The sequence below is a fragment of the Xyrauchen texanus genome, chromosome 48 (assembly GCF_025860055.1).
Source record: "Xyrauchen texanus isolate HMW12.3.18 chromosome 48, RBS_HiC_50CHRs, whole genome shotgun sequence".
NCBI lineage: Eukaryota > Metazoa > Chordata > Actinopteri > Cypriniformes > Catostomidae > Xyrauchen > Xyrauchen texanus.
Genome location: NC_068323.1, coordinates 12985476 through 13010710, shown reverse-complemented (window position 1 = coordinate 13010710; position 25235 = coordinate 12985476). Strand labels below are relative to the sequence as shown.

General features: G+C 38.7%; 1 protein-coding gene across 3 annotated transcripts in view; it reads left to right on the top strand.

Moving 5' to 3' along the window:
- The window catches only part of LOC127639854 (protein strawberry notch homolog 2-like), a 62177-nt gene extending 37480 nt beyond the window's left edge, over positions 1-24697 (top strand). For all 3 annotated transcript variants that reach the window (XM_052122149.1, XM_052122150.1, XM_052122151.1), the window contains 28 exons: positions 10336-10479; positions 10705-10788; positions 11089-11188; positions 11371-11531; positions 11763-11896; positions 12011-12101; positions 12217-12360; positions 12548-12665; positions 12753-12858; positions 12945-13098; positions 13469-13645; positions 13748-13845; positions 14481-14563; positions 14659-14847; positions 14964-15085; positions 15197-15328; positions 15489-15624; positions 15917-16029; positions 16534-16605; positions 16707-16815; positions 16910-16981; positions 17097-17240; positions 17340-17434; positions 17882-17974; positions 20007-20138; positions 20422-20498; positions 20589-20779; positions 20992-24697. In XM_052122149.1, the coding sequence (XP_051978109.1) occupies positions 10336-10479; positions 10705-10788; positions 11089-11188; positions 11371-11531; positions 11763-11896; positions 12011-12101; positions 12217-12360; positions 12548-12665; positions 12753-12858; positions 12945-13098; positions 13469-13645; positions 13748-13845; positions 14481-14563; positions 14659-14847; positions 14964-15085; positions 15197-15328; positions 15489-15624; positions 15917-16029; positions 16534-16605; positions 16707-16815; positions 16910-16981; positions 17097-17240; positions 17340-17434; positions 17882-17974; positions 20007-20138; positions 20422-20498; positions 20589-20779; positions 20992-21839 (4119 nt within the window). In that variant the 3' untranslated portion in view covers positions 21840-24697. The remainder of the gene's footprint in view (positions 1-10335; positions 10480-10704; positions 10789-11088; positions 11189-11370; positions 11532-11762; positions 11897-12010; positions 12102-12216; positions 12361-12547; positions 12666-12752; positions 12859-12944; positions 13099-13468; positions 13646-13747; positions 13846-14480; positions 14564-14658; positions 14848-14963; positions 15086-15196; positions 15329-15488; positions 15625-15916; positions 16030-16533; positions 16606-16706; positions 16816-16909; positions 16982-17096; positions 17241-17339; positions 17435-17881; positions 17975-20006; positions 20139-20421; positions 20499-20588; positions 20780-20991) is intronic.
- The last annotated feature ends 538 nt before the right edge of the window (positions 24698-25235 follow it).

Genomic DNA, 25235 nt, shown 5'->3' with positions numbered 1-25235 from the left:
TTGATGTCTTGGTATTGTTGTTAAATTACACTAATAGAAGCCATTGCGTCAACTCCAGGAAATGGATGAACCACAGCCAAACTTGTTTGTTTTTTTAGGTTTTGAAATTTGACGTGATTTTTGCAAATTTTTCTCAATGCATATAAATAATATATAATATAATATATTGCATTGTACTCAATATTTCTTTCTTCTGTCTGTTTCCCATTGTTTCTTCTTTTTTATTTTCTGTTTGCCGTTCTTATTGCATTGCACTTTTATCGCTCTGCATATGAATCTGTAATAATCACTTAGTGAAAGTGACATTTATTGGAATATCTTGTAATTTTAAATTGTCATTGGAGCAATTTCTTACATTATAATCGTCATGGATTGAGTTTGGGGCTCTATTTTGGCCCTGAAGCAGGGCAACGCTTATGTCTTACTGGAAGAGTGTGATGTAAAGGCAAAATAAGACTTTTCCTCTCAAATTGACGACCATAAGCATAACCTTCAACTCTACATTGCCCCATCACCATAAATATTTAGTTTTGTTCATAATTGTTCATTTGTTTGTTCTTCTCTCTGATTGCCGCTTTTACTTTAATTCTGTCTTTCTCCATTTGCCATCTTTCTGTCTTTCTTTCTTCTTTCTGTCATTTTTCTTTTTCTTTCTTTCCATTGTTCTTGTTTGTTTGCCATCTTTTTCTATCTTTCCATTTGCCATCCTTCTTCTCTCCATTTTCTTTTTATTTCATTCTTCAGTTTGTCGATTCATTGTTCGATTGCATGTTTTCACTGTTTGTGGTCCTTTTATTGTCCTTTTGCCATCTTTCTTTTCTACATTTGCCATTTTCTTCTGTTTTCTTTCTTTCATTTGTTTATCATTGTTTGTTTGTTTGTTCTTCTCTGTTTGCCTTATTCTATCATTCATTCTGTCTTTCCTTTCTCCATTTTTCCATCTTTTTATTTCTTCCCTCTACGTTTTTTCTTCTGCCATTGCTCAGTCTTTCTATTGTCTGTTTGCCATTGCTCGTTCTTTTTTTTTTTGGCATTGTTCACTTGTTCATTCATTCTTCTCTCTGTTTGCCATCTATTTCTTTATTTATTCTTTCTATTTTCTTTCCCTCATCCTAAAACTAAATAGGACATAAAGCACATCAGGAAGCTTGAAGTAATAGTCTGGAAATGATGCTTCATGCTCGTCTGCAGTTTTCCCGTCAATGTTGGTTGGAGAGGTTCAATGAGTGTCATGCTGTGGTGTAACCTGACACACTGTCATATTAATGAGGCTTTATTACAGTACAGGAGTGTCAGTGGATGTGTATTTTTATATACACCCCCATCTTGCATATTCACACACATACACACAAACACGGCAGCTTTAATCATCTTACTGAGTGTGGCCACCAGCTTGTCTCGCAGTGCATCTTTTTTCCTTATATTTCATACAGGAAATAATTACGCAAGCTTACAGTAAATGATGCATTTCTGGTGGTCCCCACAGAGAAGCTTTGCCACCTCATCTCTACCGTACTAGTCTTTATTTCCCCCCTGTACTGATTTTCAAAGCTCTTCTACTATAAATCACAAACTTAGTTAATGCCAGGATATTTTGCCATGTTCGTCACTTCGTCGTTATTTCCTGCCTTTGGACGTTAATTTTTATGCTGATGATGCATTGTGGTGTCTGCCGAATCAAAAACAGGCTTTAGAAAGTTTGTTCATCCTCACCCAACCCAACCCAACCCTAACACTCCTCAGCAGGCTTTAAAGCAGCCTTGGTTTTGCCGAGGACCACATCCAAAACCAAATAGAACTGAAATTCTCTGTTTCCCGGGCTGGAAAGTGTCAGAGCATTGTAGCATTTATTTTGCGGACAGCAGGTTATGGAGTTCAGGTCAGTCTGCCTGATTCAGGAAGGATAGAGAAGGAATGCAAAATGTTCTTCCTTAATTATGTCTCTTTGTGAGCACATTGCATTTCTGTAAATGCAGAAAGAACCATGTTAAACACATAAAATGTAACATTCATGAGATGACAACATTTATATACATTTATATACAGATAAGTATAATGAAAGGCTGAAGAAACCATGGAACAATCATAGAATTTACTGTGACAATCTGACAATGACCCTCAAATCTCTGAGGGATTTATCATTTACTGTGTGTATTTGGTGATATTTTTATGTGTGATCACAAGCAGGCTTAATTAGGATGGAAAAGTTTTATCCACTCTTGAACTATTAAATATTCGGCAGCAAACACCAGATTTTTGATCATTCTGATGTTTTGTTGGATATTTTCGTTGGAGTAGCTGCAGTGCTGTACAAGTGTGTTAAAAGAAGCAAACCAGTGAAGCGAGTGGTGCGCTGGTCAACGCGGCTTCTGAACCACGCTGCCAAGCATACGTCTAGCAAATGTCCACTCTCTTCCTAACAAAACGGACAAACTACTTCTCCTAACCCATACAAATAAGGACTTTGCTAACTGAACACATTCCAGACAGTGCATTACATCTGCTGGGCTTTCAGCTGTTCAGAGCAGGCTATCACAAGTTAATGGGTAAAATGGCGGTGGAACATTCTTTTACATCAATACAACAAGTTGGTGTACAGATTTAACAGCGTTGAAGAAGATGTGCTGCCCTAATTTAGAAGTGGTCTTCCTCAACTGTAAGCCTTTCTACTTGCCACGGGAGTTTTCCTAGTTTATTCTGGTGAGTGCGTATATTCCTCCACAAGCGTGTGTGAGCGCAGCGCTGCAAACAGCTGGCAGATCACATCACAGACACAGAGCAACAACACCCTCACTTATTATTATTCTTGGGGATTTTAACAAAGCAAGCCTCACACATGAATTGCCCAAATACAGACAGCGCATTACATCCCCAACCAGAGACAGAAATACACTGGATCATTGAATCTTGTATAGAGTCAGGACAAAAAAACACATACAAAGGAGATTAGAATAGCTAAAAGAAGCTACTCTGAAAAGCTGGAAAACAAGTTTTCTGCTAACAAACCTGCATCAGTGTGGAGTGGCCTGAAAGACATTACCAACTACAAGACACCATTCCCCCAATACTGTAGGGAATCAACTACTTGCTGACGACCTAAATGTGTTTTACTATAGATTCACCCACTTGTCTAAAACCCTGTGCTGACCAGCTGGCCCCAATCTTCACACAGATCTTCAATACATCGCTGGAGAACTGTGAAGTTCCCAGATGCTTCAAACGCTCCACCATCTTCCCTGTCCCAAAGAAACCCAAGATTGCAGGACTTAATGTCTACAGAACTGTCGCCCTGACATCTGTGGTCATGAAGTCATTTGAGAAACTGGTGTTGGCCCACCTTAAGGACATCACTGGACCCTTTCTGGATCCCCTGCAGTTTGCCTATCGATATAGCAGGTCTTTATATGATTCTGTTAATATGGGACTGCATCACATACTTCAACATCTAGACAGACCAGGAACTTATGCAAGGATCCTATTTGTGGACTTCAGTTCATCTTTCAACACCATCATCCCTGCTCTCCTATGGAATAAATTAACCCAGCTCTTGGTTCCCATCTCTATCTGTCTGTGGATTACCAGCTTTCTGACTGATAGGCAGCAGTTAGTGAGACTGGGGAAATTCCCTTCCAACACATGTACAATCAACACTGGTTCCCCCCAGGGATGTGTGCTCTCCCCAATACTCTTCTCCCTTTACACAAATGGCAGCACTGCTAAGGACCCATCTGTCAAGCTCCTGAAGTTTGCAGATGATACTACAGTTATCGGCCTCATCCAAGATGACGACGAGTCTGCATATAGAAGTGAGGTTGAACGGTTGGCTCACTGGTGCAGTCAAAACAAGCTGGAGCTAAATGTGCTCAAAACAATGGAGACGATAGTGGACTTTAAGAGGAACACCCCATCGACCCTGCTGACCATTCTAAACAGCATTTTGGCTGCAGGGAAGAAATTTAGGTTCCTGGGCACTACCATCTCACAGGACCTGAAGTGGAAGACCCACATTGACTCCATTGTGAAAAGGCCCAGTAGAGGTTGTACTTCCTTTGCCAGTTGAGGAAGTTCAAGCTGCCACAGGTGCTGCTGATCCAGTTCTACTCAGCAGTCATTGAGTCTGTCCTCTGCTCTTTGATAACTGTCTGGTTTGGTTCTGCTACCATGTCAGACATCAGAAGAATTCAAAGGATAGTCTGGATTGCTGAGCGGATTACTGGTTCTCACCTTCCCACCCTCCAAGAACTCCAGAGTGAGGAAAAGGGCTGGAAAAATCTTTGAACCCCATTCACCCAGCACCCTATCCTTTTGATCTGTTGCCCTCTGCCCAGCGCTTCAGAGCTCTGAGCACCAGAACAGTCAGGCACAAGAACAGTTTCTTCCCTCAGGCCATTCACCTTATGAACAGTTAAAACTGCCCCCAATACTCTCCATTGTGGCAATACAATCATATGCATATTCAACTATTCATTCATATTTATATTCCATATATATTTATTTGACATATCTTACCTCTTCTGCACAATACATTAAATTACCTTGCACATAACTGTATATCGGTATATATCATAATTGAACATTATTGCCCTACTGTAGTTTCATCTATATACAGTATTTATCTTATTTTCTATTCTTATTTCACTGTTTAAGTATATGTTTATATGTATATTTAAAATTTTTGTATGTATAAGTTGCATATGTATATTTTTTGTATTCTCTTTGCACTGGAAGCTTCTGTCATCATGACAAATTCCTTGTGTGTATAAGCATACTTGTCAATAAAGCACATTCTGATTCTGATCCACTCTCTCAGGAATGAAAGACAATTACTGTCAGCTGAGGTCATGTACGCTCACTCAGTAGTAGACAGAATGCGTTCTCCCCTCCAGTATACATAACTGCATGTCCTCACATTTCTGGTTTTAAGCACTTTGCCCAAAGGTTGTTTCCTGTCTGCACATAATACTGCCCTACATATCCAAAGTGCAATACATGCACCAACACTGACACTGAGAAAAGGGTCTTTAAGGTCATTTTTGATTGTCCAGACAAATTATTTTATTATCAGTTTTTCAAAATTGTGTCTGGACCTGAGCATAGTCTGTATTTCAAATCTGAATGTACAAATCTGTATTTCACAGGAAAGATCATACTCTAAGAGACACGATTTTGGTCATAACTCAATTTTGACCAAATGTGTAGTTTATTCATTTGGTCTTTGCTTTTTTTTTGCTTTTAGATTTTTAGATAAAGTTTATTTATTTATTTATATATATATATATATATATATATATATATATATATATATATATATATACATTTGCTGCTATATCAGAAAAATAACATGTCAAAGGAAAAGTTACATGAATCACATTCATCTATCCAATGCCACTCCACGGTCCTGGGAGAAGTTTTGCTGGCTCAGCAGCGGAGAAAAATTGAGGGGGTGGCCTGACCTTCCAAGAAGTCTCGCCTTGTTCCTTGTGGTTGCTTTATAATGTACAAAGTCAAATTATTAATTTGCCTGTTGCTTAACAATATCCTAAGTCATTTCCTTGAAGAATTGCTGAGCTTTTGTTGTTGTCTTCTAGGATTTGTTTGATATATTTTTGTGTTATTTGGCAGTGCTCGGCGGACATGCCTTAAAAGATCTTGGAACATCAAAGAAGTATAATGTATAAGAGTATAATGTACTGTACAGCAGGATTCTTAAAACTGAAAATCAACAGTATTTCTGTGTTCTGAATGAAACATTCATGGCCACAGTCCTTTCAACAATGTAAATAGGCAGGTTGTGACCTCAGGTTTCAATATCCCTCTGCTGAGTTTTCTGGCAATGCTTTCTGAAACACACTCAGTATTGAAATTAGCATTTCCTAGATTTACAGTGGGTGTAGTGCTGGTACCGTCTATATTAGTGTCCCTGGTGGAATGTTGGTGTTCTATAAATGTATTTTGTCCATTGTGCCGGGAAGGATAAATTGCTTATGGAAGACAGAATGACTTGACAATCAATGAGCAACATAGTATGAATGTGGATGTGGATGTTTGAATGACTTAACCACTGCTAAGATAAAACATACTGTTGCTTAAACAGTCAGGTTATTATGAGAATAAGGCTGTGATAGGGCAGAGGGCGGGGCCGGGTCATGACGCTACACACCTGGACCCTAATCAGGCTAATCAAGCCTCAGAGAGGGATAAAGGCCGACTGGAAGCTGCAGTGGGACGGAGAGAGTGATTTACGGGCAGCTGTCCAACACCTTTGTGTGTTTGTCTTTTTGTTTAAGTTCTTCATTAAAATATTATTTATATCGTTAAGCCGGTTCTTGCCTCCTCCTTTCCATTAATCCCTTTACACTGGTGCCGAAATCCGGTAAGGAGGAGGGATGCGCCATAGTAGAGTCCTCGCCACTAACATCTAGCCCAACGGAGCAGCCGCGGCCTTCCGCCAGAGGACGGTGATGCTTCACACCCAGCTCCTAATCAGGCTAATCAAGCCTAAGAGAGGGATAAAGTGGGACAGAGCAAGAGATTTACACCAATTCTAGAAGTCTACTTCTCTAACACAGACTTTAGAACACCAATTCTAGAAGTCAAAAGCCCTATTCGGACAGGATTGGTTTTCTGGACATTCTGTATGTCTTTAAAGTAATTATTACTGCGGACATCTGTAATGTTTACCATCGATTCTCACGGGATAAGCGATGACTGTAAAAATCATAGAGATGGGTGTGTCTTCTGCATTCTTACACACTGCTGTGATGCGTAACTGACCTATTGGAAAATGTATACCATGCTGATTAATTATGCAGGAAATATTAAACATGATCAAATAGAGCTACTGTATCTGGGATTTATTATAACAAGAAATTAATTGGAATATCTGGCTAAATACAATAAAACTGGTGACATTAATGAGCCTTATCCTACATTACACTCTTGAATTAAAAAATAAAGACAATCCGTTCACATTATTTTATTAGTCCCTCCGGAAAATATGTTCTGAAATGCAGGACTGGTAAATAAACACTCAACAACATAAAATGCTTGAGAAAAATCTGCATCAGTACAAACACAACAGCCTGCATTGTCTGAAGTTGTGAAGCGTGTCTTACATTTTCTGGCATGTTCTCTTGACCAATATACATTTCAGACACAGGCTTTTCACCAACATTTCAATTCGCATGGGATTTATATTACTAGGGGTTATTTTTACAGGGTGTTTTATAGTAGGTAAATCACACTGTAATTATTACTGGCGGAGGAACATGCAGTCCATAAAAAGTCCGGAAAAATGACTGAAATGACCCGTTTGCACAGGATTAAAATGGCTGAGAAGCTCTGGTAATTATTACATTACCCCACATCTCCATATTCTATTCTAGAAGATGGATTATCAAACATCGATTCTAGAGAAGGTTTAGTGAAATAGGTGGTCATGGTGATTTTGATGTTGTCACTGTGCTGAGTATGTAGAACTTTAAATGTGAAAAAGAATTTGACCAAAAAAAAAATATATATATATATATTACCTGAGGTAGTCCGTTTTTATTTTTCACTTAAATTAATATGGGAACTTAGAAAACTGTGTGGGCTTAGTTATGCTTTATGGCTTTGGCTTTTTTTTGCTTTCAGTTTTATGTCACTTCTTTTTCTCCATCAATTAAAAGTTCCCCTCTATAAAAACAGCATTAGTCTGTTCTAATTGCGAGTTTTAAAGCTCATATGACCGCATTAATAATAATACCGATTAATTGAATTTAGCTTTTGGTACACATCTTTGGTTTTGTGTTGATGAAGGGGTACTTGAACCTTACTGATGGTACTATGGAGGAACTTGCAGCAAAAACAAATTGGTAAACACTGGTATAGAGGAAGTAAAATTACTTTAAATCTGTGTCTTCTAACATAACTGGCACATTATATTGACCTTTTCTTTATGAATAATTAAGAAATCAAGTACTGATTCTCTAGCAATATTGCAGAGACTGAGCTAACATGCTGTACACACAAACGTCCCCTTCCATATTCTGTCAAAGTAAATTGATGTATAAATGGACAGGATTGCTATCGCTATCAATTTAGAGCAAAGTTGTGTTTGTTCCCTAGCAGCTCTAAAAGTACAAACACAATTTCAAGGCAAAGCAAGTTTTTTATATAGCACATTTCATACACAATGGGAATTCAAAGTGCTTTACATATACATTTTAGATACATAAAGATATATATATATATATATATGAATGGTAAGCAATTTCAACACTATTGGAACTGAAACTGCAGGGTTCTCCGGCCATGCAAACCAAGATACTGAATGGACCTTAGACTGTAAACAGCTTGGCCTGTTGCAGTCTACCACATCCCTTTTAATCTGACTCACTCTTCTCCTCAAGATTGAGTTATGGTTCTTGTTAGTGAAATGGATCAAATACCCAGACCTCCCTGCCACTCTCCAGCTCCTGCTTGTTTACCATTCCCTGCTTTTCCATAAGAGTTTATGGAAAATCTTGGCATTGCAGAGAGCTTCTCAGGCCTCCACACCCCCTTCATATCCCTCACATATTCTAATAGCACACATACACATACACACACACATTTACAACAAGAGCCTCTGATTAGCTGAGTGCACTGTACTCTAAAACCAAATAACTCCACTGTGTTGCCCACCATACACCATACAGTAGTTTAGGTTCACATTCACTTTGGCTCCTCAGTAGGGAAATTGTGTCCATCCTGATTATGAGTCAGGCATGTCCCAGTCATCTTTTAAGACCTATGTGAAAACAAAGGTCCTTTATGCAGAAATCGTATAAACAGTGCTTTTGAAACTGCTTAAGTAAGTCATCTTTCAGGCTCTGACAATTGCTACTGCCAACTTTAAGTTGTCCAGCTTTGTGCCATCACTATAGTAGCACTCAGAGAAAAAAAAAAAGCCTGAGAGAGGGGGTTTAGTGATTGAGTGAGGGTGAAGACCAACAAGGTTTCCTGAGAAAGGGATTCCTGGATAACAGCCATGCCCAAAATAAACACATTGAATGAATCCATTGATGAATCCATTTTGTTTCATAAGATGAAGGCCCTTATTTGTGAATGTGCAGTCCTTTATTTATATGTCACTGAAATGCCCTTGTGCTGGAGAGTGCTTATTCTTGCCTCAAAGATTCAAGTCTTTACAACAATAATATTTTTTCAGTACCTTTTAGGTCTTAATTTCCCTGGTGCTTGGTGGTTTTAAACTGAAAAAAGTTTTCTCAAGAGTTCATGCTTAGTTTTTGGTACATTCTACATTTCTACATTTGACCTTTACATTTGTTTGATTTTTTTTTTTTAGAACAGCCGATAATTATCAATTGATGATAAGTGCAGTTGATGAAGAACATTCCTAAGAACATTAAGTCTTTTCAGGAATACAAAATGTTGTATTTAAAATAAATATATTGTTTTTTAAAAATAATAATAATAATTGTTTCTCAAGTTAGAAAATAGTATGTACGAAGTAGGGCTGCTCGATTATGGCAAAAATCATAATCACGATTATTTTGGTCAATATTGAGATCACGATTACTCATTGACTTTGAAAACATCATGCAATTTTTTAACATTTTTTTTGTTTATTTGTATCTTTTTAACAGTGGATTTCCTTGATCTTAAAATGTAAACTTCACTGGGTAGGGGTGGAGGCTATTGTAATATGGTAATTATTTTATGTCATATATGGTAGTCAAATAAAGAAATGCCTCCATCGCCACCATTAATAGCAGGGGTGCTCACACTTCTATGGGATGAGATCTACTTTTTCATCATGTTATTGCAGCAAGATCTACCATGTACAATAAAGAATACACATTATCACAATACCAAAATTTCAGTAATTGATAGTGAAATTTGATGATTCCCAATACTACTTCAACAGTAAACAGTCAGTTATAAAATAACATATTTTTATAAAAATCAGCAATTAATAACAATAGATATAAAATAATAGCCTTTATGTTCACTTCGATCCATCTATAATTTATAATATATAATATATATAATCACCGATTTTCTCCATGATAAGATACACACAGTGAATGTGACACATATATTGTGATTCACTACGTTATAATCTAGCTGCAGCAAATGCGTGTAGGAGTGACGAGCATCCCTGCACCAGAGTGTACATCAGCCGGGAGAAGATTTCTTCCCCGGTTAATCCACGCAACCCACTGACGCAGCACTGACCACACAGAGACATTTTCGGAGTTTATTTTCATAACCCGCTTACCTATTATTTAAACTGTAATAAAGGATGCTTTAAAGATGGTTTGTAATTTCTCTTTTTCCTTTCTTTAGGATCTCTCTTGTCTAGATGATCTATCCATTTTCTCCCCTCCAAACGACTCCTTGTCCGAATATGCAGATCATAGCTTCCTCAATACTGACAACATGGCACCTAATGTGCCCACAATATGGGACATCAACACACCACCATTAGAGGTGAAGCTAATTCCTGACCATAAACACACAAACAACCTGTACACCAGTTATACTTAGTTAACACTGTAATCCAGATTGTGATATCCATAGTTGTTGTTTTTTTTTTATTTAATATTATTGTCATAGTTAGAGAAACCACACCTGTGATCGCCACACGATAGCAACTCTGATAGTAAAGCATGTGATATTTCTATTGATTTTTCCATTTTTTTACTTTCTTCTCAGTCAAATTCTAACAGGTTTCAAGGTTTAAACTCTTTGGATGACATCACTGCTATCATAAATACACCACCAATAGGAGGTTATCAGGTAACTCCCAACCAACTGACAATTTCAGTGTTCTTAAAAATAGGCTTTGAATGATTAATCTGTTCCACTATAAAACATCCCTTTGAATTACCACACTTGAACTACCTGTTTTGCTTTATCAGAAAGGTCCAAACTTAAAACTATTTGCCTTGCCTAATAGTTCAGCAACAGTGCACTCACTATTCAACTGCAAATAGAATTGTATCTATGGAAAGTCGCTGTAAGGTCAAACACATAAATATGTCTCTGTTCCTCTGTTTTCTTTTCTCACTTCACACTATCAACCGTATCACAACATAGAGACACCAAACACAGCCCGAAGAGGAAGAGGAAGTAGAGGTGGAGGAGACAGAAGAGCTGGGTCACGTTGACACCTACGCAGACTATAGGCCCTCTAAGTGTAATTGCTGCTTTTTTAACCCTTATTAGTGCACATTGTTATCTTTTACACCATGATTTAAGTATCGGATCGGTACTAGAAGATCAGTACACAAAGCCTCTAAAAATATTTTTCTTTTCTTTTAATAAAAGCTTTGTTTCCTTTCCTGTTTGTCTCTTTGTATTGCTGCCTTTCTCCCCCAGCCAAGATAGGAATATCCCACCCAGACAGAGTTGTTGAGACCAACACTTTATCCAGCGTACCTCCTCCAGATATCACCTACAACTTGTCCATACCAGAATCTACCATAAACACCGGCCTCCTCTCTGCCCTGCAGCTGGAGGCCATTATCTATGCCTGCCAGGTATTCCTCGCCAAAGATTTCACCACATCTTATCCTCCACTATTTATTTTTAAATTGTTCGGACCTGAATAGGTTACTAAAGCATAAACATTTTTTCCAACAAGGCCAAAAAATCATTATCGGATTTGATGTGAAATGTTTTGGTGCAAAAAAAATGTGAAATATTTCCTAGTTTCTTGCCAATTGCTTTGGACATGGCCATTAATATTGTCTTTTTATAAATCCCTTTAGCAACATGAAGTCATCCTGCAGAACAACCAGAGGGCCGGCTTCCTCATCGGGGATGGTGCTGGAGTGGGCAAAGGCCGCACAGTGGCTGGCATCATTCTAGAAAACTACCTAAAGGGAAGGAAGAAAGCACTGTGGTAAATGATCGTTATTTAGCTCTTTCAAGCCCAATAAAATCTCTCACCATTCACTCTTCCACATCAGCCACTGATTCTTGATCAATTGCCTTACCCTGCTCATCTCTCCTCCAGGTTCAGTGTCTCCAATGACCTGAAATATGACGCAGAGAGAGATCTCCAAGACATCGGGGCACCCAATATACAAGTGCATGCCTTGAATAAGGTCACTATTACTATGCGGTTCAATACAGCAGCCCTGCTTATGGAGATCATGTTACTGTTGTAGCACATTCTCATAGCTTTGCCCGACGCTTCTAACTGTTAGCTTGTCTGTGCAGATAAAGTATGGAGACACAGCTACCTCAGAAGGGGTGCTTTTTGCGACATACTCAGCACTGATTGGGGAGAGTCAGGCAGGTGGCCAGCACCGAACACGCTTGAAGCAGATCCTAGACTGGTGTGAACCATGTTTTGATGGAGTTGTATCCTTCACTCTTTCTGGAGTTCTCTTAATAATATCGTTTTTGGAATGTGTTTTGTTGGTATCAGCACTACGGCTGTATATATTTTGCAGTTCTTGGTTAAATCATTATGTTTGAAAACAATTCTTTGCAAAATGTGATGCTGAAAAATGTTGAAGGTTTATCCTTGACCATAGGCTTCCCGTAGATTATATTCGACGAATGCCACAAAGCCAAAAATGCTACATCCACAAAGATGGGCAAGGCTGTGCTGGATCTGCAGAACAAGTTGCCGCTGGCAAGAGTGGTGTACGCCAGTGCCACAGGTGAGTCTCTGCACCACATAACACAGTTGATCTCCATTGTTAAGCCAAAGGTTTGCCATAAAGGTAAAGTTCTCTTTGTTCCTTAAGGCGCCTCTGAACCAAAGAACATGATCTACATGAGTCGTCTGGGGATCTGGGGAGAGGGAACCCCTTTCAGAACATTTGACGATTTCCTCCATGCTATCGAGAAAAGGTTTGGAGATTTGACATTTTTCAAATATGAAAGCAAGCCTTTATGCTGTTTTTGATGTGTAATCAGAACGTTCACTTTGTTAAAAGGGGTGTGGGAGCCATGGAGATTGTGGCAATGGATATGAAGGTCAGCGGGATGTACATTGCACGTCAGCTCAGTTTCTCAGGGGTTTCTTTCTGCATAGAGGAGATCAGCTTGGATGATGATTTTAAACTTGTCTACAACAAAGCTGCCAAACTTGTGAGTTACATGAAGAGACCTTGAAACTTAAGCTGTTCGCCTTTTCACAAAATTAAACAATGAAATAGTCTTTGATCCATAGCTTATTAAACTTGTTGGTCCAGTTTTTTTAGAAGAAAACAAATGAATGCTTCAAAATAAAAAGGCAACGATACGCATAATTGTACATGTTGAAAACATCCATTTGAAAATGTTATGGATTGAAAACACTAAACTTCTCCTTTAATCAGTTTACGCAACTGCAGAGCAACATGTTTGCTTAGAGAGCTGTTTATGTGTAAAGAATTACAACTGTACAGTGTGAATTTTTCTGTAAATAACTGAGTAAATCTTACTGTGAACACATAACTGACACTATCTGGTCTGACAGTGGGCGGAAGCCTTGGCTGTATTCATGCAGGCAGCTGATGAGCTGTGCATGAGCTCCAGAAAGTCCCTGTGGGGTCAGTTTTGGTCATCCCACCAGCGCTTCTTTAAATACCTCTGCATAGCTGCCAAGGTACGCTGTCTAGTGGAACTGGCTAAAAAGGAGTTGGAAAAAGGAAAGGTCAGTCACATTAAAGAGCCTGCAACAGTATTAATGTAAGAGTATTTGTAGTATATTGTAGGGTGCTTCAAACTGTTTTTTGCATGTTGTTTTTCTTTGTAGTGTGTTGTAATAGGACTACAGTCAACAGGTGAAGCTCGAACTAGAGAAGTACTTGATGAAAATGACGGACACCTGGACAGATTTGTGTCTGCTGCAGAGTAAGTGAATTTGGTGTTAATTGAAACCTTTTTCAAATATATAGCTTCATTATGACTGGTTATTTCCAGAGCACTTCTCTTGCAGTTTCAGAATGATGGAAATGTTTCTCGATATTTGTGCTTGAAGTTATTGTGGTCGACGTGCATTCCATGTATCATTCTGAAACTTTCAAATAAGTGTAGTCTGATAAGATAACAGATAAGAACTGCTTTCTTAAGCAAATCCATGCTATGTAATACAATCAGTTAGACTAAGGACTAAGGGGGGAATTCACTAAGAATTAAATTTTACATTTACTGCTTGTCTCTATATGAAGTGCACCAGGCAAAGGTTTGTGAATGAAGCGCAATCTATAACAAGCCTAATTCACATAGAGGAGGTGTGTTTGCATGGAAAAGAATGACAATATCTTAATTTCAATACTCGAGTTGCAGATCTATTTCAATGCTCATTGTGCCTGTTTAAACTAATTTGTGGGAGGTTAGAAAATGAGATGCATTTTTCTGCATGGAAATACCGCACACAAAAGTGGTACAACTGTTTAGTGAGTCTTTTCCCCCTTAGGCTCTGTTTTATCATACCTAAAATCATGTAATATGGCAGCAATAAGCTCACAGCTTCTTGTGTTCTTAAGGGGTGTGTTTCAATCTCTGGTCCTTAAACACTTCCCATCAGAGAAGCAGAGGACAGAAAAAGGAGCAGGAAACAAGAGGAAACGTGAGTCCTGTCTCACTATATTATTGCTGCCCATACGTCCTCACGCATAGATCTTTGCTTTTGAAAATATGATTTGATTGAATATTCTTCTGCAGGTAAGCCACGGGGAAGGCAGGCCAAGCAACCCAGACACGGCACTGACACGGCAGGAGTGATTATCAACAATAGCGATGACAGCAGCACCGAGTCTGACGCCATGGACAGTGACTCCAACTCTTCGCCTGACTCTGTCCAGGACAACAGTGATGATGTCATCTTCGTCAATCACACTAGCTATCAAATGGGTGTGTTGATAGTGTATTTTTACCTTAATTTTTGGTTAATGTGTGTGTCATGTAAACGTTTTAATATAATATATTCTCTATGTACTATATACTAAGTTCTCTCCTTTCCTTATTAGCACGGTTAGAGGACATGAAACAAGGGCTTCTCAACAAGATCTCTGAACTGGGAAAAGAACTACCTCTCAACACACTGGATGAGCTAATAGATAAATTTGGAGGTCCAGAAAAAGTATCTGAGGTTAGAATTTTTCTTTCTTTCTTTATTATGGTGCAAGCAAAGTTATTCCTCGAAGACATAACTGAGGTGTTCATAACCTTGTAGCATTAAGCACATTTTGTGTCTGTTCAGATGACGGGACGTAAAGGCCGAGTAGTGCGTCGCCTAGATGGCCGTGTCGAATACGAGTCCCGTGCTGAGCAGGGCCACACCATCGACCAAATCAATATCAAAGAGAAGGATCGCTTCATGAATGGAGACAAGGTGAGACATTTAAGAGTTCAAGTAGAGCCTTCAATAAGGTTAAGAGCAGATTTGGCAGTTTAAACACAATTTATTACACCTCAACGATAAAACTCAAACCTTTAGGTTGTAAAGCATTTTTCAAACTTTATCTCTTTCCATTTTGTTTTTCTCTCTTCAGTTGGTTGCCATCATATCAGAAGCAGCCAGTTCAGGGATCTCACTTCAGGCCGACAGAAGGGTGAAGAATCAGCGGCGAAGGGTTCATATGACCCTGGAACTGCCTTGGAGTGCCGACAGGGCTATCCAGCAGTTTGGTGAGTAGACCTATTTTCTGTCAAAATAAAGCTGTTTGTTGCCATGCACCAATTTTGTGTCTACTCTAAGTGGGTAGTTTACTAACAGCTTTAGGCTAAAACACAAGTTCTTTGATGCTGTTAAAATATGGTTACACTGTCAACACCCCCAGTCCAACTCAGCATCAATATTTCCACCTGCACTAACTGCAGCTTCTTACTTCCTCACCAAAGCTCTCTTCCCATAAAGACCTTCACCAAAACCACTGACAACATTGTCTGTTTTCTTTTTTTTTTCTTTTTTCTTTTTTAGGCCGCACTCATCGCTCCAACCAGGTCACAGCACCAGAGTACATCTTCCTTATTTCCGAACTGGCAGGAGAGCGGCGATTTGCATCCATCGTGGCAAAGAGGCTTGAGAGTCTGGTGCGTTCTTGACCAACTAACATTCTCTTATCGAGCTCTTAGTCAGTGCTTGAGTTATGGTTTGGCTTTTTTTTTAATTGTTTTAAACAATTACTGTAAGTTGGGTGCACAACTCTTTATGATTGTTTCTTGTCAAAGACTTATGATAAAAACCATGGCACACTCTGCAAATATTTTGACATACTATGATGTCAACTTGCCGATTGGCATGGTTGACTAGGTGTTTTGTGTCATCTGGCCATTGTAGGGCCGTCACATTGCACAACTGTGATGCAAAATTTCATAAACTGCCAGAACTTTGTTGACAACTAAAACTCATCGCAAAGGAAGTTAATTGGCCATCAGTAAACAAGATTGTTTTTACTATGCCTGAAATTTGCCTCAGATGGCAAAATCGTACAATGTGATCCCGGCTTTAAAGCTTGTGTAATGAAATCTTGATACCTTGATCATTCTACTTCGAAAGAAATCTGACATTTCTTTACTGTCCTTTGTGTTTCACAGGGAGCACTGACTCATGGTGACAGGAGAGCAACAGAGTCCAGAGACCTGAGCAAATATAACTTTGAAAATAAAGTATGTAACTATTTCACACAGAACAGTGACACTGATAAAAAATAAGAATACTGAGATTAGTCATGGACTAACTCGTGATCTGTTTTGGTTGTTCCTCACAGTATGGTACCAAGGCTCTAGATAAGATAACCAAAGCCATCCTTGGTCAGATTGAAAGCAAGGTACCCCCTCCAAAGGACTATCCTGGCGGGGAAGCCATGTTCTTTAGAGGTAAACTTTGTGCTATTCTTTGCATTTATGGGGACATTCTGGATCACCTTGGACTTTGATCTGACTAAAACTCATCTATGCTTCCTAATCTCAGACATAAAGCACGGTATGATGGACGTAGGCATGCTCTGCAGTCAGTCACGCTTGGGTATCAACACAGAGAAAGGTGAGGTTTGCACAAAAGTTATTTGTTTTGTACACAGAGTGCATTTGCTCATGTGCTATACACACATACTGTATGCATGCACTTCCCATGACCGTGTGACTCATCTGCATGTCAGACTGCAACATCACCAAGTTCCTCAATCGGATACTGGGCCTGGAGGTGCACAAACAGAACTCCCTTTTCCAGTACTTCACAGATAACTTTGACTACTTGATTGAAAAGGACAAAAAAGAGGGCAAATATGACATGGGAATACTGGGTGAGCAGCACTTCTTCTGGTGATTTAGTACATTTTAAATAAGTTGCATTAACATGCTTAGGTCACAATCAAATATCTGCTCTCTCTGTTCTCCATCAGATTTGGCTCCAGGTAATGATCAGATCTATGAGGAGACACAGGAGAAGTTTCTTACTGCTGGAAACCCACAAGATGGCCAAGTTATCCTTTATAAGGTCAGTCAGGAATAAAAATTCAATTTATTTTTAAGTCTGCAAGAAAGATACTCCAAGTTGAGCAGATTGTTTTGCTTTAGTGGTTTCCAAACTTCATTCAAATCAAGGCTTTCTTTCCTGAATCTTTAACAGCTGAGTTCAGAAAACATGCTTGAGGCACAGGAGTTTCATGAAAAATACTTTTTGCAGTTGACTGCCTTCAGTTTGATAGCTTACACAATGAGGACTGGTTCACCTGCTTCCAGACTAATACCCACAGATACTTCCACAGTTAATTTGACAGGATAAAAACCTGCTAGAACTTTCTCTTTCGCATAGATTTTGGACCTGGATGCTGTCTTGCAAGCACACCCTGATCTTTGTCATATAAGTCATATAACATCAAAACAGCTGTGGACATGTTTTACAAATATCATCTCTGACTATACAATTTGTTTTGTTGTGCAGATAAGTGTAGATCGAGGTATGCCATGGTCGGAGGCTTTCCAGAAGCTCCAAACTCTCAGCAACCCTGATGAAGGCTTCTACTTGTCCTATAAAGTAAGTTTTTGTGCCAAGGGGCAAAGAACATATCATATTTCCACATTTTCATGTAGTTTCCTGTTTAGAAATACAGGAAAGACAGTTCCATCTAAGAACTTTCCATGCAGGTGTCTGTTCATGGGTGAAAACAAGGGTTCATTTTAGGCACAATACGATGCAGTAGGATCACCATACAGTACTATAAAAAAATAAAACAGTACCCAGGAATGTTTCAGTTAAACGAATTCAAACCCATCCTTTGCGTGACGCTAATCTGCGGTGATTGGTCAGATGACCCAGTCAGTTGTGATTGGTATACTCTGTGCAGAGAAACGGAACGGCCATCACCGCTTTGTAGTAAAAAAAAAATCTAAATCAGAGAAGGAATTTGAGTTGATTTATGTTAGCGATCATAGCCCAAAGTTCGGTGGTAAACACCCAATAGGTTATTGTTTGCATTAGCCCAACGCATAAACATATTGGTAAAGCACTGCATTACTACACGTTATTGCTCTATTCTTTATGACAACTCCAATAACATCGACAAACATTTCACATATTTCAAAAAAATTGACAATGGAGACCTAGAAGCTGCGCTGAGCGTAACGTACACAACACACACAAATACTTATTAAGCATGCTAAAAAACACATAAAAGCAACAATTATTAATAATACTTACAGGTTGTGATTCGGAGGAGGAAGCTGATCCAAATAAACTTGGTACTGAACCTTCCTTCAGTATCAACCGGCTCGCAAATCCACACTTGAAAGCATTCATGTTCGTAAAGCAATCGTCATTAAAATGACGCAAACACAGCACAAGGTTCGGGCTATACTTGTGTGGTATAGTTGTAAATATAAACTCTAGCCACTGATTCTTCACATGCTCATCCCTGGGCAGTGAAAAAAGGTCGCTTTTGATACGCACTTCAGAACACAGCGTCTTGTTGTCAACATGATGTTTTCAAGTTTTTCCTGGTGTCTGCACGCGCAATGAGTGGGCGCGGCCAATTTGATAATTTTTCGTCTTGACATCACAACGAAAAGGAAAATGACTCATTGGAAAAACGATTCATTACATTGACTCAGAGTCGACTCCTACTTTTGAGAGACAATAACTTTTTTTACGGTGAACTTTCATATATAAAACTTTGCAGGATGTTTTTGTTCACTTAAATCTATGTTACACACTACATGAAAGGTAATGGTACCTTAGATTTTGAAGCCCAAAAAAGCACATCCATCCATGGGCTTCAAAATCTAAGGTACCATTCATTCCGATTATAAAGCTTGGAAGAGCCAGGATATTTTTAAATATTACTCCAACTGTGTTTGGCTGAAAGTAGAATGTCATATACAACTAGGATGGCTTGAGGGTGAGTAAATTATTGGATAATTAAAATTTTTGGGCGGACTAACCCTTTAAGTCCGACTGAAATTGCACCAGACAGATTTTTGCGAAGCTGAACTAACATACCTAGATAATGCAATTGTAGCTCTGCTTCGTTCAACACGTATACATGTTGATCTAAGTACAGTTGGCCTTGGTGTTGTGTGAATGCTCCAAAGACATAAGAGACATGCAATGTGTATTTAACCCATAAGTAGAGCACAAAACAAACAAGATAGAGGTATCATGGCAAATGCTAGCACACAGAATTACGTACATCTGATTTCTACCAAACTTAAATTGTAAAGAACATAAGAAATATACAGAGCTGTAAAGTTTTCCATGTTGTGCCAGTTGTGTGAGTCTTGATGTTGAGAAGCTAGATAGCAGACATCTTTAACTTGGTTTTGCGAGCTAATATGATGCAAAAAGTCAACCAGAATACCTGTATGTCACTTCCTAAGCTGACGTCCTTTGTTCAATACTCAATTATATATTGTCATGTATAACTGGACATACTGATGAAGACTGTAGTAGATTTCTACTGTAATTCTACTAAATCTACTGTAGCTTGATTATAACTGCTCATGTAAACATACTGATTGTAAGCAACTGTTGTTTATGTTGTTGAACATGTTGATGTCTGTCTCCTTTGCAGTTAAGAGGTAACCATCCATGCGTGTTGCTAGCCGTGCAGGGCAGTGAACGCAACATGATCATCTACAAACCAAACATCGGCAAGCAGGCCCAAACGGAAAGCCTTGATAACCTCCAGCAAAAATACCGCAAGGTCTGTAGATCTACCTTTCCATGAAGAAACTCTGAAGTTCCGAAAATAAGTCTTATGGTAACTAACAGATGAAATATGACAGTTCAATGATGATATCCTTTCAAAATATTGCACATGTAGTGGAACTGTGAAAAAAATAAAATTACAATTAGGACATATTTTTGTCACTGCTACCATCTAGTGAGCATTACCAGTACTAATGCAGAGTAGGATGTTGAAATGAGTGAACAAATATTGGTGTAAGATGACACTGTTTGAGTTATGTTTGTTACTCTTGCTCCAGGTCTCTCCAGAGGAGGCGAAGGAAAGCTGGGAGAGTCAGTTCACTTTTTCATTAAAGAAATGTAGCCATGCTAACTGGTGAGAAAAGAGCCATTCATGCCGTTGACACCATACCAGCTTCATTGAAGTCAAAGTGCCTAACATGTACAGTATGTGTGTTTGCTGTAGGAATGGGAGATGTAAAAAGGTGGAGGAGGGTAAGGAGTGCTTGATGGGCACTCGGTTGCGTCAGTACCACATGCTTTGCGGTGCTCTGCTTCGAGTCTGGAAACGGGTCTCTGATGTAGTCGCTGATATCACCAGCACCAGCATTCTACAAATTGTACGACTCAAGACCAAAGACAGCAACAAGCAAGTTGGTGAGTATTCACCATTATCCGCCTAGGCTGGTAACAATAATTTTGTAGATGACAATTTACTTTTAGGTCCTTGAGCAAGGCATTTTCTAAATCAGGTTGCTCCTTGGGGGACTGTCCCTGTAATAAGCGTACTGTAGGTTGCCTTAGATAAAAGCATCAGATGAAAATCTTCACTTACCTTTTTCTGCTCTGTTCCTCATCCTCTCACACAGGTATAAAAATCCCAGAGACCTGTGTTTCAAAGGTGCATCAGGAGCTCTTGAAAATGGACACAGAGGTAAAGCAGCGTCGACGGGAAAAGGAGCAGCAGGCGCTGGAGCAGCGACATGCCGAGGAGCAACAGAGGCTAATGGAGCAGCGGCAACAGGAGTTCTTGTCCAAGTTATTCACCACATCTATGCCAGCTCTTAGTCTGGCTAGCCTCTCCACCACATACACGGGACCCATCTCCTTCCCTTCTTTCCCTTCTATGAAAAAACCTTTGGAGGAAATCCTGGACCTGACGGTTCACAATTCCTCGCCCTCCTCACCAGTTAGCACTCAAGCTGGCCTGAGTATAAACAATCTCTCTGGGTCGTCTGGATCTGCAGTGGATGATTTAAACCTTGAAGCTTTTATTCAACAAGAGCAGCTGCAGCAACAACCACAACAAGAGAGTGAGTCCACACAGGAAAGCAATGCACTGCCAGCGAATGACCTGTTAGAATTCTTGATCTCATTAAATTCAATAACAACAGCCCCAAGCCAGACTATCCCAGCCTTTACCTCTTCAGACACACCTTCATCGGCAGCCATGGTCTCATCAGGTGTCTTCTCTTCCACTCCAGCTTCCTCCTCTTCCATGTCTTCCTTCCAGTTCTCTCCCTCACAAGCATCGTCATCCTTATCTTCTTCATTACCCCTTTTCTCTCTTCCTCCAACGGACCAGCACATTCTTCCATTGCCCAACAGTCATTGCAGCTCTGAGGCCATTATAAACGTACGGGAGGTGTTGAACAACATGCTGCAGAGCGGACCAGAACAACGCCAGTCCGTCATTCAGTATCCACTACCTGAGTGAGACCCTTTCTAGTCAGATGCTCCTTTAAACGAACACACTCAGGGATGTAGTCTCACCACTGCTGGTGATCTGCGCGTTCACCACTGACCTCGGTTTCACAAGCATGAGGTTCTGTTTGTGCGAAAGAGGAAGATGGTTCTGACCAGTTTTTGAGAACAACAATGCTGAGAAGCCATTTGTTTTAATATGGTGTCCAAATGTCTGCTCAAATGAAAAATTACATGAGCATGTTTTCTGCCAACATCCATATTGAGGATGATCCCAACACAGTTTGTCTTTAAAAAAATGCTCAAAACTGCTTTATACAGTTCTCCAGCACATCTTGGATATTCACTGAGGTGGTCATTCCGGTTGTAACAATCAATAGATAATTCTGTAGTTGCCTGAATTTTATACACTGGGGAAATAAATACTATTGATGTACCAAATATAGGTAAGGGGGGCCGTTCAGACCAAACGTGTACTCACACTAAAAAAAGCTGGACACAGAGCAGCGAATACAACCTAACGCAGGTGCCACGAGATGCTCTTTTAAAAGTTGAAGTGATTTTTAATCTGACTTGGCTTTGAAAATATGTGGCACTCTGCAAAAGATGCTGTAAAAACTGCTAAACATGGTGCAATGGTAGAAGATGTACATCTAGTGCAAATTTACATTGAAAAACTATGGAAAAAACAGCACAGATGGATGTTCGGTGTGAACTGCCCCCAACTGCCCTTGCTTTAAGTGAGTTTAAAGTTATTTCAGGTTTGTTGAAGTTATCCTATAACATAGTACAGTGTATTTTGCTTATGTTCTGCCCACCGGTGAAGTCATTCAAGCCTCAAATCTGTTGAACGTTGTAGCGTTGAACAATCATCTGCTTAACATTTCCACGATAAATCTTTGGTAGACAAAACACTTTTCCAAAGGAGCAAGAGAACAGGCTGCTGTTGAAATGTGCCTTTGGAACATACAATTGAATGTAGATGTTTAAACACATAATCCTGTGCAGTTTATGTGCAGATATTTGTATTTATTGCCTTAATTTATCTCTATATTGTTCTAACATAGAACAGTCGGTCCTGCTGTCCCCCATCTCACAATGTAGTAACAGTGGTAACAGTCTATTAGTAAATTGATTGGTTTATTGATCCGGAAAGGTCTTTAGTCACATCTGGTTCTGCTATCTTAAGACATGTACTTTGTGCTCTGGTAATGTATCGACAATTTCCATAAATCCCAGTTAGGAAACATAAAGTGGCTGTATCCAATGTGACATCAACAATGCAATGTAAAATGCATTGTGGGTAAATCCAAAAAAAGAGCAACTAAGCTTTTATCCTGTTGAAATTGAGCACTTTTACACCCTAGTTGTATTAGTGACTCTTGTCCAGATTGTTCAAATGTGACCATGTTCCTTTATTTAATAGGTTGAAAAAGCCTATAATGTGTATATGAATTACTTGATTATTTTATTTAATTTTAAAGGGACAACCAGTGTTTTATATTTTTGTTTCAATTTTATGTTTTAGCGTTACTACGATATTTGTAATTGTGCAAATAAAAAATACAAAAAATCTTATTAGTAAACAGAAGAACAAGCGATTTAAAACCAATTTAAATTTTACTAGCTAATATCGCTCTGTTCTTTACAGCTCTGCTCGGTGGTTGAACTCTTTCTTTTGTAGCTTTGATTTTTGTTTATTGTCATTCATTATGCAAATGAAATATACATATTATATTTTGCGGCAATACCCAGATATTAATATTTAACTGAAACACAAATACTTATCCAACAGAGTTTACTGTCCCCATTGTGTGAAACCAGTCCCTATCTCAGGAAGAAATCTATTAGTTAAAGATGTCATTTTTTGTACGAATTCAGATAATATTGTTTACTGTATGCGTTAAGACACGTTTCATCTTATATGTGAAATACAGCCTCAAGACAGATCAAATATTATTTATTTATCCATTATCGCTTATTCTCTGAACAAATTTCTTGCTTTATTCTTTGTTAAGGTAATTTTTTCAGCCACATCGCCAAATAATGCTGACAGACAATGACTTGTGCAATTTCTTGTAGTTTCTCTCTTGCTTATAGTTATAACCCACAATGTTTAGTTCCCATTAGATACAATGAAATTCAAGCATTTTACCAATTCACTGTCATTAGTTTGTTGAATTAATTCCTACAGTGAATATGTAAGCACATCTAATAATTCACATTTTAACTTTAGAAGTTAAGTGATAGTTTAAAGTAAATTTTGGTAGGTCTGATCCTATTGATGAACCCATTAATGGTTTTCTCAGTGCCTCCCCAAAAATAGCCAATGAAAAAGATGAACACAGGACTAAAGCTTTTGTTATGCACTCTAATAAAGTGTCTTATACAATGACGAAAGCACTATATAATGAGGCCATGGAAGTGGGACAAAGTCAAATATACCCTCTGTACTTTTGACTTATTCTTTGTATGATTTGCACTAAAACATACTAAACGAGTTTCTGTCTGTTGAGTGATACAGTGCTGCCATGTTTGTTTCCTCTTGGCCCTTCATGGGAATGTTTTCAATACTGTAACCATCTCAATAGATTGCCTTCACTTTTATATCAACACAGCATTTACGTAATGTATTGCTTCGTAAATAAGATTGCTACTAGAAAACATGCTACTGAATGTATGTATCTTGAAACTTTTTTTTCCTGTGTTTTTCTGTCTGGTGCTTTTATTATAGGTTTTGCTTTTTGCCATTTTCAATATTTATAATTTAGATCCATTTGTATATATTGTAAAAACAAATTGTGCCTTTCAACTGTTTCTTAAAGAAATTGTTTTCTACTTGTATCTTAATAAAAGGAACATATCTCAATCAGCAAGTAAAACATTTTAAGATTATTGACTTAAGGGTCTGTTTGCTTCAGCACAAATTGTGAGAAATTATTTCTATGGTGAATTACTTACATTGATTGGATAAGATTCATGATGTGACAGAATGGTGTAACTGACTCCATAAATAAGTATATTTACAACAATGTAGAGTAAACCCATAAAAAAATGGTTTCAGATACATATATTATTTATATAATAAATAATTAACCCCCCCAATAATCAAAACAAGCAAGTACACACCCCCACCCCCAAATATTTATACCATGATCAATGGAAACATGCAAATGCTTCTGCTTTGAAGAAGAATTCTGCCATACTTCTTGTGTTGAAACCAGGGGTGTAGATTCCAGGGGGGGATGGGGGAGGTAACCCCTTATTTATACCATGATCAATGGAAACATGTAAATTCTTCAAACTGTAACCCCTCCCATGTTCAAGCCAAATCTACGCCCTTGGTTGAAACACATTTCAGTTGATGGATACTCTTGAAAATTCAGTGAGGCGACGAAAAGCCTAGCAT